General features: G+C 42.9%; 1 protein-coding gene across 9 annotated transcripts in view; it reads right to left on the bottom strand.

The window, feature by feature from the left end:
• CTDSPL (CTD small phosphatase like) overlaps window positions 1–14,701 on the bottom strand; it is a 126,013-nt gene that overhangs the window by 18,231 nt on the left and 93,081 nt on the right. For 8 of the 9 annotated variants that reach the window (XR_014250789.1, XM_082412977.1, XM_082412973.1 and 5 more), the window contains exon 3: window positions 6,807–6,839. The exons of the other annotated variant lie outside the window; for it this stretch is intronic. Coding sequence is in view for 7 of the 8 variants with exons in the window: in XM_082412977.1 (XP_082269103.1) it covers window positions 6,807–6,839 (33 nt within the window). In the remaining variant the exon portion in view is untranslated. The remainder of the gene's footprint in view (window positions 1–6,806; window positions 6,840–14,701) is intronic. 9 annotated transcript variants of the gene reach the window in all.

The following is a 14,701-nucleotide window of genomic DNA, read 5'->3' as shown; positions in this document are numbered from 1 at the left end:
ATAGGAAACAGAAATAAAACTGGTCCATGTACAGTGCCCTGCGTTGTACGTGTCCCACTGTGGTGTAGTATCGAGCGAAGGTGGCACTTTTATCCCTTGGAGTCTCTGTCCCTGGAAGTTATACTTTAATCCACATACTGTGTGTTAACCAGAAAATCCATTTATATGTCTTTGTAGTAGCTGACTTTCATCTTATGATAAAAAAGTCATAAAGAGTTAATAAAATGCTAGATATCTTCAGCCAAACTTATTCTTTTTTTTTTTTTTTTTTTAAAGGGAACGCTATTTATTTATTTATTTATTTAGGCTGTGTTGGGTCTTCGTTTCTGTGCGAGGGCTTTCTCTAGTTGTGGCGAGCAGGGGCCGCTCTTCATCGCAGCGCGCAGGCCTCTCACTGTCGCGGCCTCTCTTGTTGCGGAGCACAAGCTCCAGACGCGCAGGCTCAGTAGTTGTGGCTCATAGGCCTAGTTGCTCCGCGGCATGTGGGATCTTCCCAGACCAGGGCTCGAACCCGTGTCCCCTGCATTGGCAGGCAGATTCTCAACCACTGCGCCACCAGGGAAGCCCGCCAACCTTATTCTTGATTTAGAGTATTTATTTCTTGGGCCTTGCCTCATTCTAGAAATGATTTGAAGTATTTCAGCTTACTTTGTGGCATATTCAGTATCCAATGTTAACTAGCTAATTTTCTGTCCTGGAGGAAGGTCAAGCTCTGTTCCATATTTAATGTAAAACAAAACACAAGAAAATATCTGTCCCTAACCACTGAAGAATGGACAATTTAGCTTATCAAGTAAAACAAGAAAAAAATGAAATCAAGAAGTAGTCCCTTTTAAATGGCTATTTCTTTCTCTCTCTCTTTTTTTTTTTTTTGGTTTCAGTTGAACATTAGTCAGGGAATTCATGTTAATTTTGGACTTGAGCTGGTTCAATAGTGAATGTAAAGCAGGCGGTCAACAGGGTAGGTAAATTTGCAAGTGCTATGATCATCTTGGCTGGAGGGATTGTCGGGGCGGAGTAGGATGAAGCAATGTGTGGAGACATGAGCATTTCTAATTCCTGGGGGGCTCTCTCTAGCAAGCGTGGGTGTTTCATCCTCTCCAACATCATCCAGCAGAAAAAGCCCTTACGGCCTCCCAACTCCCTTGGCTCTAATGAATGTTCACCAAGCAGTATCCCTGAGAATGTGGCACTGGGAAAGACGTGCCTTAGACTTGGAGCGTCCTGGAAAGGACTATGTCCTTCATTACAAATCAGCAAGCAGGCAGGTTTTATTAAAAAAATTAAAATAAACTTGCAAGAAGAAGTTCAAAAGAGGTTTAAAAAGGCAGGGTGTGATGAGCCCAATAAATGAACATAATAGAGAGGACTGGGGTTATTTCTGTTGTGTGAACCATAGCAGAAAGCATGCTTGTGACTAGAATAAAATGTTTTAATTTTCTATTATACAATTATGTAATAAAACACATTCTCATTGTAAAGAATATAGACATATAAAACACAAGTATTCTCTCGTCCGTGTTCACCCCCCCCAATTCCTTTCCCCAGGTGCCCCCCCTTTTTAGTTTGGTGTGTATCTGTCTAGCCCTTCTTCTATGCGTTTATAGACTAAAACAGCATTTTAACTTTAAGTAATTGCTAGCCTGGAAAATAAGGATCTAGAACTTCTATCCCTAGCATATCTGAAAACATCAAAGCTCTGCCAGAAGTGGCTCAGTTATTTTCCAAACCAGGGAATGAAAATTACTTTCTTCGCAGGTTTAACCCACACTTTACAAGCATTCTCTGAGTTAACAGTAAGGAAAAAGCCTCCCCGCACTATTTTAAGAGAGACAAGAGCGAGCGGGGTGACAGGCAAGCTATTGATTTAGCATTTCTGCTGCAGAGAACAAGGCCAGGCTGGGGCGACACGCTGCAGGGGGCAGTCCATTAACCCTTAGCCCGGTTCCTAAATGCACGCGGCTTCCCTGAGAGCTTGGCTTTAGATTAATGCAAATTCCTCAGACCAGTGGTAAGAATTCTTCTGGACAGCTGTGTCCTTGGAACATGCAAGGATACTAGATAATTGTGATAGTGTTTTGTGACTTCAACTGATCTGCTCAGGTGATGCTTGAATCATTAACTAAGAAATGTCCTGATGCAAATTTTCTCTCAGGTCATCATAAAGCTGAAGAACAGGAGAAACACCAGTTATATCAAAAAGAGCCTTTTCTAAACACAACGACTTGCTCCCAAGCACAGGCGGGCACTGCCAGGGGGGTGGGGTGGGAGTAAGAAAGCATGGGGGGAGGGGGAGGTTTGAGAAGGGCATTCATGCCATTGCTCTTTCTGGGAGTGGATGTGAAAGTTCCTGTCCTTGGCTGTGAACGGGCGGTCAGGAATAGTTAATCTAAGGTATCCACCCCGTAACACACCCTTGCAAATCTTACAGAAGCGGCGCCTCTTCTTGGTATGCTGGATGGTTGTCTGTGCACTGGAGTTCTCAGGTTCCAAGTCTGCACACTGCCCACCCCCCCTCCCCTCGCGCCTCCTGAGCTCAGGGCAGAACTCTCAGGGCTGCTGCAGGAGGGGCAAAGGAGACCGGACACCAGCTCTAACTAGAGGAGTTGCTCTGCTTATATGATCTTCATAAGGTTTGGTGGAAAAAAGTATACTACTGTTTACTAAAAGGCTTAGGCCGACAGCATACAAACGTAACTGTTAGAAAACAAATTTCTCCTCTCCACTTTCAGCAATTTTATGGCTCAGCTGCACTGTCAACCCCGAGCTGGAAGCACCAGGGACGTAAGTGATTCCAGAGAGCATGTGGGAACGGTAGGGGTCTGGTCCTCACTGGGGCCAAAGCATCTGAGTGTTCACCTTCAGAGTCACCACCAAACTTCACGGTTTCCAAGCCTGTCCCTCTGCATTTTTCCTTACCCTTCAACACCTGACTTTTACTGGACAGAACATGAGGCTTCCGATAAGAGGTATAGAGGGCCCCAAACCCCAGCTCCCAGTTGGGAGACAAATGTTACTAAGTGAAACGTTTAAGATCAAGTCCAGATAAAGACGTCATTTCTAACAGGTGTACAAAAGATGGGTTACTCAATAAATGATGCTGAGACAACTGACTTGCCACCTGGAAAAGCAAATAAAGCTGGATTGAGACTTCACGCACTACACCAACATAATCCAGATGGATCAAAGATTTAAGTGTAATGATGAAACTGCTAAAATACTAGGAGACAAGTGGGTCATAGTCATAGAGTGGGGAGAGCTTTCTAAGCATGACATAAAGTTCAGGAGCCATAAAAGATAAGATGAACACATTTCCCTATATAAAATTACACTCCTGTGTGGCCAAATAATTATAAACAGGCCAAAAAATATATCATAAATTTGGGGGAGAGTGCTAATTTCCTTGAAATTTAAAAAAATAGTATAAAATCTAGAAGAAATGAATAGGTAAGAAGAAATACATATGTACAATAAACTTGTGAAAAGATGTTCATACCATTCATGAAGAAATGCAAATCAAAGCAATAAATCTTTACTTTCAGGTTAGCAAAGATCAAAGTATTTGCTAATTACCATTTTTGAAAAGGGAATGGGCTCTTGCTGGGAATGTAAATTAGGTTTTTGGAGGGTAATTTGCCTTTAATCTACCAGAAATATAAAGTATACCCTTTGACCTAGCATTTCCACAACTAGGAACTGATCACCCAGATACTATCACTCAGGTTGACAAACACACAAGCACAAGAATATTTGTAATAGCACAAAAGTGGACACAACGTAAATGCCATCAACTACACGTAAAACAATGAGGCAGCTCGCTATGTACTAATATCGGGAAAGATGTTCAAGGTACCCTGATAAAAGCAAAAAGCAATTCGCAACACTCTCATTTGTTTAAATATGCCCGTGTTGATTTAGAAAATTTCTGCAAGGATATACAACAAATGTTAGAAGGCTATTCTAGGGAGTGGGATCAAGTTGGGAGATTTTTTTTTTTCTATTTTAATCTTGCAGTATTTTTTTAAACCATGAGTTTGAATAATGAAAAAATATGAATAATGAAAAGTGAATAATGAAAAAATGAGCTTAGTAAAAAAAAGAAAAATCAAAAGATGGAGGCTGCACATATAAACAGTAACGAAAAAATATGAATAATGAAAAGTGAATAATGAAAAAATGAGCTTAGTAAAAAAAGAAAAATCAAAAGATGGAAGCTGCGCATATAAACAGCAGCATGAGAATAAAAAATGGGGGGCTCACGAGGTGAGCAGCAAGCGATAGGAACTCCAGCCGGATCTCCTCTGGGCACCCACAGGTTTAGGGGCACCTTTCGTCTTCTGGGCCTGGAAAAAGCTTTCAGCGGGTGTGGGGACTTGGTTTGGAGGCTCAGCACAAGCCTGGATTTCCAGTCCTGTGTGGTAGCCCTCCAAGCTCTCAGGGGCTCCTAGCACTAACCAGGTCCCCCGTGGTCCAGAAAAGGCAGGGTTACCGTTTATGTGAGCTGCAGTCTCGACAGGTAGGTGCAGATTTTGCAGGGGACCCCAAGGCTCGAATCGTGGGGCAGAGCTGGTCTCCAGATGGACTTGGGTTTAGTGCTGCATGCTAAGCAGGCAGTGGAGATCACACGGTACCCATTGGTGGAACTGCTTTTCTGGAAGTGCTTATTCAAAGATGCAAGTTACTTTAGCTAGGCTTTGCTTTCTTGTAAGATATTTCAGATTCATAAGGCCTGACCCAGTGTCTCACATGTAGGAAGCAGTCTGTGGTTTACTGACCTAACACTGGGCTAAATTACACAGAGCATCTTTTTCCTCTTGGCTATTTTTTAAAAAATTAATTAACTTATTTATTTTTGGCTGTGTTGGGTCTTCGTTTCTGTGCGAGGGCTTTCTCTAGTTGCGGCAAGCGGGGGCCACTCTTCATCGCGGTGCGCGGGCCTTTCACTATCGCGGCCTCTCCTGTTGTGGGGCACAGGCTCCAGACGCGCAGGCTCAGTAGTTGTGGCTCACGGGCCTAGTTGCTCCGTGGCATGTGGGATCTTCCCAGACCAGGGCTCGAACCCGTGTCCCCTGCATTGGCAGGGAGATTCTCAACCACTGTGCCACCAGGGAAACTCCCTCTTGGCTATTTTATTCTGGGACTCTAGAAAGAGATTTGTGAAGAAAGGGTCATTTTTCTCTACTGTGGGTGCCCAGTAGAGCGTTTACTCTGACAAATGCTTTGATTCAGCACTTAACTTTATAGGTAGCTGTGAATTAACTTTGAGGAAAAAAACAGTGCTATCGGCGTCTCAGAGGTAGGGGGAGAGATGCCACCTGTTGAATGTAGACACCTTTGCAGGAAAAATATACGAAACTACTTTGTATAAAGATTAAAAAGAGGCCTCTGGTATCAATCCAATTGGGTATCCTACTCAAACACTGGATAAGAAGTCGTGCTGATTGATCCATCTTTTTGATCAAAGTCAGTTCCCAACAAAGCCCAACCCCCAGGCACACTAGCAAAGTCAGAATCACTCCACAAACCCTTGCAACTTGTTAATCAATGGAGAGTTAAAGTTGTGAAAATAAGTGAAATTAACAAAAATATTTTGGGCAATTTATAGGTGACATGCATTGCCAAATTTGAAGTCAAACTGTACTAATGAAATCCATCATTTCTTTCAATGTAAGATTGCTGTGTCTCTTGGATGTTCCCAGAAAATATGTGAAAAAGTCCAAGTAAAGATAGATGATTAGATTTGAATCAGACAATCTGAATCAGAGAATCTTTATGGATTAAAATATCAATTTCTGGGAATTCCCTGGTGGTCCAGTGGTCAGGACTCCGCTCTTTCACTATCGAGGGCCCGGGTTCAATCCCTGGTCAGGGAACTAAGATCCCACAAGCCACGTGCGGTGCGGCCAAAAAAAAAAAAAAAAATCAATTTCTGGACAACTTTTAAAAACCTAAATCCTTCTCTAAGGACATAGGACTGTTTGAGAGATCCTGTTTGATACAGACATCTCAACTGCAAGTTTCTTTTGGGCGTCGGTCATTGGTCTGCTTCTTGCTTGCTGACTGGCCTCAGGCCACACGGCTCGGCTGGCAGAGAAGAAGGAAGAAAAGGAGAGGTGGGGAGAGCAGCTGTCTGAGGGGTGGCCAGTCCAGGCCTGTGCTGGGGCAGACACTGGTGCAGCTAGTATCCCAAATTCCAGGACTGAAAACAGAAGTTGGTGGCCCAAGGGAGTGCTTGGCTGGGGCAGAATTGCAGTACAGCCAGCCTGTGGGATTCGGGGGGCAGAGGGCAGGGTGGTGGTGATGGTAGGGTGATTTTGCAAGTTCAGGGAATACGATTGAGGAGATTTTTCTGATCAGAGCCACGGCCAAGCTACCGACACTGCTGAACAGTCAGGGATGGTCTGCTCCCCTGGGATGGGGGTCTGGTGAACCTAGTTCCACTGGGACAGAACCTGTTGCAAAGAACCCTGTTGGGGCAAAAGTATGCTCTTGCAGTCTATGGAGTGGGGGAGTGCTGCCTCGGCTTACTAAGAGACGTGGAGGCCCTTTGCAGAGAGAAAGGTGAGAATTTGGTTAATAGATGCTGGTTGCCTTGCTGTTCCTAAGAAAGGAAACTTGTACAGAACTTCCTGCTCTCAGTTTAAAATGTAGCTTCACTTTTTTTTTTTTTTCAACAGACCAGAGCTGTTAATACCACATGATAAAAACGCAATATAAGCAAGAATATTAAAAAATCTTTTATATTAGTAGGCCCAAAGCTACAAGATTCTATAACTGTTTAAGTAAAATTGGATAAATATACTTACACTTGGTATGGGAATGATCTGCCTCTGGTCACCCTGAGGAGAAAGAAAAAAAAAAAAATCACTGTCAGGTTCAAAGAGAAGTAGATCATATTCTCCAAAGAAACTTCAAAGCACTCTTGAGTAGAGCGGCCATATGATTGCCTGTTCTCTGTACCTTGGTGGGATTTGATGAACAGGAGGAACTCAAAGATATTCCACAGTTAGGGCACTGGGCTCCACTCTGCCTCCCAGACACCGCCTCCCCTGAGAAACGAGGCCAGGTTCCCGAAGCTCATAAATGATCTTGTTTATTTAAATAGTGCCTCCTTTACTCCCAGGAATTTAATCCTTAAATGAAAAGTAAAAATGAAAACCCCTATTTTACTTTGATCCATGAATCTCTCTAATAACTGGCTTGTTTCTTCATTTAAGTAAGTTTTCCCCCTAAAAGACTAAAGCTTTAAGTCAATACAATATACAGGGCAAGGAGGACAGTTTCAGCAGATTATGAGGCACCCACTTCTGGTTCTCTTCTAGGGGAGGACTGGGCAGAGGGGACAGGCAAGGTGTAAGGAGTTCCCTCCAAGGCCACAGGCATGGGACAGCTTTCCCGTTAAGGGGAACAGAACCTGTATTCATAGGGAGTGCTCAGAAAATTCAGGCCCCAAGGACGGGCCTCAGCCATTCCTCAGCTGGAATGCCAGCCGTTCCAAACCTGGTTGATGGAAACACTTCATTTTAGCATCCTCAAGAAAAGCTAATACAAGAACAAGTTTATCTCCATTGAGAATTTCCAGTTTCTGTGTTTCTTCTTCTTTTTCAGCTGGTGGGATGGGAGGCAACGAATCGCAGCATCACGGTCCCTGACAAAGAGATGCACTGTTTCACGGTCGGTCTCCCACATCGAAGGATTTGTGAAAGTGTACCCACCTTTATTGAGGGGGTCACTGGTGCCAGGGGTCTCATAGGAAGGAGTCAGTCCTGATCGCCAACAGTGGCAGGTGGCTGGTACCTTTCTGAGCTCTGCTCTGCCCCTAAGAACCAATTCGCAACTTCTTGATTATCTCTAGCCCCTAGTCATCACCTCTGCAGTGTGGCAGCAACTGGTGTTTCATCCTGAGATACTCTTGATGGCTCTTTCCTTCCTCAGGACACCTGGGGCTTGTCTTAAGGATTCTAAACTGCCTTCTGCCATCACTCAAGGCAGAGCCGTGCTGTCCTCCAACACAACGGCGCAATCAAATCAAATCTCGGTTCTCAAGAGCTTATGCGGAGACGTTCATTTCAGAAGCGCTTAAATAATATTGTTCCCAACATCTGGAGCTTGGTGGGGGAGGCTTTAACCAGAAGCTCACAAGCCCACTGGGTCCCTGTGGAGCAGGGCTCTCGACCCCGCACTACTGATGCTCGGAGTCTGATGACTCTTTGCTGTGGGTCTCGTGCCCTGTAGTGTCCTCAGCAGCAACCCTGGCCTCCACCCACCAGATGCCAGGAGAAACCCCAGTAGCACCAATAAAATGGCTAGGACTACCATACGACCCAGCAGTCCCACTACTGGGCATATACCCTGAGAAACCCGTAATTCAAAAAGAGTCATGTACCACAATGTTCATTGCAGCTCTGTTTACAATAGCCAGGACATGGAAGCAACCTAAGTGTCCATCATCGGATGAATGGATAAAGAAGATGTGGCACATATATACAATGGAATATTACTCAGCCATAAAAAGAAATGAAATTGAGTTATTTGTAGTGAGGTGGATGGACCTAGGGACTGTCATACAGAGTGAAGTAAGTCAGAAAGAGAAAAACAAATACCGTATGCTAACACATATACATGGAATCTAAAAAAAAAAAAATGGTCATGAAGAACCTAGGGGCAAGACGGGAATAAAGAAGCAGACCTACTAGAGAATGGACTTGAGGACACGGGGATGGGGAAGGGTAAGCTGGGACAAAGTGAGAGAGTGGCACGGACATATATACACTACCAAATGTAAAATAGCTAGCTAGTGGGAAGCAGTCGCATAGCACAGGGAGATCAGCTCGGTGCTTTGTGACCAGCTAGGAGGGTGGGATAGGGAGGGTGGGAGGGAGGGAGACGCAAGAGGGAAGAGATATGGGGATATATGTATATGTATAACTGATTCACTTTGTTATAAAGCAGAAACTAACACACCATTGTAAAGCAATTATACTCCAATAAAAATGTTAAAAAAACAAAAGGCTCCAGACACAGCCAAATGTTCGCTAGGGGGCAAAGTCATCTCCATTTGAGAACCAATGCGCTAGTGGGAGATGGCAAACAGCCCTAACACACAGGTGTACCTTCAGACCAGGTGAGCACATCAGTGAGGTGAGAGATAATACCACCAAACGGTTATTTGGGAAGGGCTTGACAAAACACAGACCACAACCAAAGGTGCCACCCTAGACAAGTATGTGGGCTTGAAAATTACCCTAGAGGTTTACTTGTGTGTACATGGGATACGCATGTATGAGTGAGCGTCCAGCAATGGCTTTCACTCTGTCCTTGCACTTAGAAGTCCTCCATGGCCTCTTCCATTGGGGCCTTCTGAGTGCTGACTCCTCCTAGCCTCCAGCCAGGGGCTGCAGACACTTTTATTTTGGGCAGCTTGTCTCCAGTCCAGGCTGTAACTGTGACGGTCACAGTGGTAGCCACCCCAGGCCACTGCTCTGAAGCTTTTCTCCAGGACAGTGAATATGCAGGGTGGATGGAACCATCTGTTGCATTCTGTCCACAGCCTTCCCTCCTCCTCTGGCAGGCTGAGCTCCAAGAGGTTGGGAGAGCTCAGGAGGCAGCAGTAGAGACATGCCTGGAATCGGCTTCCACATCTACTGAGCCTGGGCTTTATGTTCCAGGTGTCCTGACCAGGTGAGTGCAAAGGGCAGAGTCGCCCCACTTTGACACAGGCTCTTTCTACAAGGTCTGGTCTCACATACTGAAGGGTCACGGATTATGCAAATGATGCACTACTCAGAGTTAACTTAATTCTTTAAAAAGCCACTCTGACAAGTGTTAACCAAAGGACGTTTCCATGAGTGAACACTAGGTCCAGGTAAGCCCAGCTCTGCCAGAGGAGCTCCCTTTAAAGGACTTTATTCTCTGGTAGATATGGCTAAGGGCTCCAGGAAACCTTCCAGGGCCGCACCATCATCTTCTCAAGTCATTCATCTAGGCAGGTACTAGATAAAAATAACTTTTACTATGACAGCAGTGATTCTTCACTTTTTTAATCCTTTACAGGCCTAGGGTACAAACTATGTTCCCTTCACTAATGGGGACTCTCCTCAGCAATGATTTTCAAATTGGGGAAATTGAGAGTTTGAGGGGAGATATCAGAATTCGGGGCTGTGATAGGGTTTACAGTGAAATCTCATCATACAAATTCCACTTATGTTTTTCTACACCAATGTACAGTACGGCTTAATATCTCTTAAGTCTAGGTATCTTTCATTATATTAATATTTTTCCAAAAATTTCTCAGCTGTTCTTTTTTTAAAAATTTATTTATTTTATTTATTTATTTTTGGCTGCCTTGGGTCTTCGTGGCTGGGCATGGGCTTTCTCTAGTTGCGGTGAGTAGGCGTTACTCTTCATTGTGGTGCGCGGGCTTCTCATTGCGGTGACTTCTCTTGTTGCAGAGCAGGGGCTCTAGGTGCGCGGGCTCAGTAGCTGTGGCTCGTGGGCTCTAGAGCGCAGGCTCAGTAGTTGTGACACACGGGCTCAGTTGTTCTGAGGCATGTGGGATCTTCCTGGACCAGGGCTCGAACCCGTGTCCCCTGCATTGGCAGGTGGATTCTTAACCACTGCGCCACCAGGGAAGCCCTCTCAGCTGTTCTTAGACATTTTTTTTCTTCTGTATAAATTTTAAGTCTTTCTATTCAGAAACACAACACACTTCTCAAGAAATAAGAGCCACCACATCAAAACCTTTTAGTGATTCTCATTTTTTGGTAGTATTTTGGGATTTCACTGTAAATAATCATGCCATCTGCAGATAAAACTGGTTTTCTATCTTTTCCATATTTATATCAATTGTTTCATTTTCTTATCTTATTACATTAGCCAGAATTTCCATGATTTTCCTATGTTGTTTGCTGTTTATTTTTAGAAGACAGCTTTATTTCATGTTTAAATGATATCCTTCTATGTATTTGGCTGTACTGTTGATTGGTATGTAAAGGTTTATGGCTACTGTACACTGCATGTATTAGTTCTTTTATCATAAAATGTCTCTCTTTCTCTTGTTTAATGTTTTTGGCCTTGAATTCTGTTTTGTCTCATACTAATATCGCCTCTTTTGCTTTCTATTTATTTGATCTGCTTTGTACATTTTGCCCATCTCTTTATTTTCTACCTTTTTTTGGTATCACTGTATGTTAGATGCTGGGTCAAAAGCTATTAGCTGCATACTGTAACAGTCATTAGCACTGTTTACCAAATAATTCCAGTTTTCTTTCTGGGCACATGGTAGGATTATACTTCCACACTCCTTGAAGTTAGGTGTAATCATGTGAATTGCTTTGGCCAATAAAATGTAGGTTGAAATAAGTCTTGTTACCTCTGAGTGAAAATTTTAAGAGCCCGTGTGATTTACCACATTCCCTTTCTGCGGACCTGACAATCATGGAAGCAAAGAGATGGGCCCTCCTTAGTCTGGTCCATGAATGAGGATAAGATAGAGTTATCTAATAGAATAACAGTAGCTATTAGTCACATGTAGCTGTTGAGCACATGAAATGTGGCTAGTCCACATTTAAGATGTGCTGTAAGTATAAAATATGCATCAGATTTTGAAGAATTAGTAAGATAAAAGAATGTAAATTTTATCTCATTGATAATTTTTTCTATTGATTACACGTTGAAATAACATTTTGGACATACTGGGTTAAATAAAAATCTATTATTAAAATCAATTTCGGGAATTCCCTGGCAGTCCAGTGGTTAGGACTCTGTGCTTTCACTGCCAAGGGCCTGGGTTTGATCCCTGGTTGGGGAACTGGGATCTCACAAGCCGTATGGTATGGCCAAAAAAATAAAAAATAAAATTTAAAAAATCAATCTCAAGTTTTAAAAAATATTTTAAAAAATGAGGCTGCTAGAAAAAGTTAAATTACACATGTGGCTCACACTATATTTCTATAGGACATTGCCACAGAACAGATGGCCCAGCCAACCCATGATAAACATGTAGCATGAATGAAAACTTAACTTTCATTATGTTAAGCCTCTGAGGATTTGGAGTTGTTACTGCAGCATAACTGAACTCACACTGACCCTAAATCTACTCAGTAGTGATTCCTCTTTTCTCCTCTGTGAAAAGAGGTCTGATTTTGTTGAGAGCAGGAATCTGCAGGTATATATCCTTCCCCTTTCAGGCCTCTCTTGCTGCTGGAGGGCAGCCAGGTGACAAAGTTCTGGCCAATAAGACATAAGCAGAAGTCTCCTGGGACTTTCTGTGAAAGCATTTCCATAAAACGGACAGACACGGCTAGTGCTACTCCTCCCTCTTGTATTCTCTTAAATGTGGATATGATATCCGAAGCCTGTGACTTTGAGATGATAGTAAACAAAAAGCATGAGGATGAAGGCAAACACTCCAAGAACAGTGGAGCAGAAAGATCAAAAGATAGAAGAACAGAAAGAGTTTGGGACACTGATGGTATCACCATGCATCTAAACTATATCCAGCAACTGCCAGCATCAGGCTTTATATGTGAGAAAAATAATCTCCTATTTGGCTAAGTTATTATTTGTCAGTTTTCTTTTACTTGCTGCCAAAATCATTCCTATCTGATACAGGTGTATTCTTGGAGACAGCATCCTGCTGAATTTGTCATGCTAATCTGATAGAGTCTTGGTCTTTTGTTAGGAGAATTTGGTTCATTAAACTTGGTTTTATGCCTACTCTTTATGTTAGGCTCCTATTTATTGTTACTTATTTTCCCCTTTCCTTAATTTTTTTTTCTTTTTGGCTGCACCACACGGCATGCAGGATCCTAGTTCCCTGACCAGGGATCGACCTGTGCCCCCTGCATTGGAAGTGAGGAGTCTTAACCATTGGACCGCCAGGGAAGTCCCCCCTTTCCTTAATTTTGATGGCTTGTTCACAATTCTGTTTATTTCCCCTTTCACTCTCTGTGAATTCTGAGGGTCTATTTTCTAATTGTGCTACTCGTCACAGTTCTGTTCCTAATAATTGTATTTATTCCTACATTTTCTACAATTATATCATAACTGAATATCAGTCTCACCCAGATTGTTTTTTTGTCCCCTTTCTGAAGCATTCCATGTCTGAAAATGTCCTTCTTTTGCCTTAGTAGATAAACGATATCTTGGTTACATATGGAATTTTTGGTTTGTAACTTCTCTCAGTAGCAAACATTTTTTCATAGTCTTCTGGCTTGCAGTGTTGCTGATGAGAAGTCTGGTGGTAGTATAATTCTCTTTTCTTTGAAAATACCTTGTTCCTGTAGCTTGTAAGATTTTCTTTATACTTAAATTTCAGAATTTCAATGGCATATATCTAGGCATACGTGTGCTCCTTTTCTTGCCGCCACTAATCCTGCTGCAGATTTGGTAAATCCTCTCAATCTGCAAATTCAAGGTTTTTTTTCAGCTCAAGAAAATTTTCTTCTATTACTTTTTCTCTTTCTGGAATTCCTATTATTTGCATGTTAGGTCTCCTAGATGTTTCTTCCCACCTCTCACAATTACTGAATCTGTGCTTCTGGTCTGAATTGTAAGATATTTTTTCCACTTGCTCCTCCAGAACATTAATGCAGTTCTCAGCAGTGATCATTCCCACTCTTTTTCTCCGTTCATTTACTGAATTTTTGTATTTAGAAATCAAGGGGTTTTTTTTTAAGTTCTAAAAGTTATTTGTATACTCAAAATTCATTTCAGGACTTCCCTGGTGGTCCAGTGGTTAAGACTCCTTGCTTCCAATGCAGGGGCACGGGTTCGATCTCTGGTCGGGAAACTAAGATCCCAAATGCTGTGAGGCAGGGTCAAAAAAAAAAATTCATTTCTTGAACTATCATTTTCTTCTACCTTTTCCATTAGTTTTACCTCAGTGGGAGTCTCACACTCTAGATTTTCAACGTGTAATCTTCTCGGCAGTGGTAAATGAGGGAACACTGCAAGGCCCAGCACTGCGAGGCAGAGCTGTTTTCATGGTCCAGCAGAGCCCAAGCTGACAAAGCACAAAGAGGTGAAGAAAGTCCCTGTACTACTGGGCTCCTCCAGGGCACTAGACTGAAAGCAATTCAGCTCATCAGTGCAGCCCCTCCAGGGGCCACACACATTAAGTGGGCAATGCAGGCCCTTTCCAAGGGGATCCACAGGTTCCCGCTGGCTTGTTGACCTCACAGGACTTCATATTTCAAGTCTTCATCCTAGGACTGCAAGAGAAGCAAGCATTTTCCTCTGATGTGGTTCCCTGCTTCTTACTGAGTATCAGAGAGAATGAATTCTGTGCCCTCTCCTTCCCCTGGAGATGTCAGGAAAAGTGGAGGCCTTGCTGTACTTCCCAGGCTCCACCAGCAGGCTCACCTGGGTTTATCCAGAGAGGGAATTTAAATGGTCAGAGCCACATGCTCAAGCTGTAGTCTTCCCAGAATCCTCTTCCTTACGTTCGTATGCACTTTTAAAATAATCTATTTTCTAAGCTAATCTATTTTCTAATTAAGCTTTTCTGTGAAAATTGGGAAAAGCAAAAAGAAAAAGAAATAAGGCACAGAGGAGAAGAGAAAATCTTACACAGATTCCACCAGTCTGAAATAATCTCTTCATATTTTGGCATATGTCATCCTGGTCTTGTAAACGCCTCTGTGTGTTTGTGTATGTGTGCTTATGACCATATACCTACTTATAAATATACTTGCCTACT

Source organism: Balaenoptera physalus (assembly GCF_965194825.1).
Source record: "Balaenoptera physalus genome assembly, chromosome: 11".
In the NCBI taxonomy this organism is placed as follows: Eukaryota; Metazoa; Chordata; class Mammalia; order Artiodactyla; family Balaenopteridae; genus Balaenoptera; species Balaenoptera physalus.
Note: the sequence above shows the minus strand (reverse complement) of the source record. Positions and strands in the feature narration are given on the sequence as shown.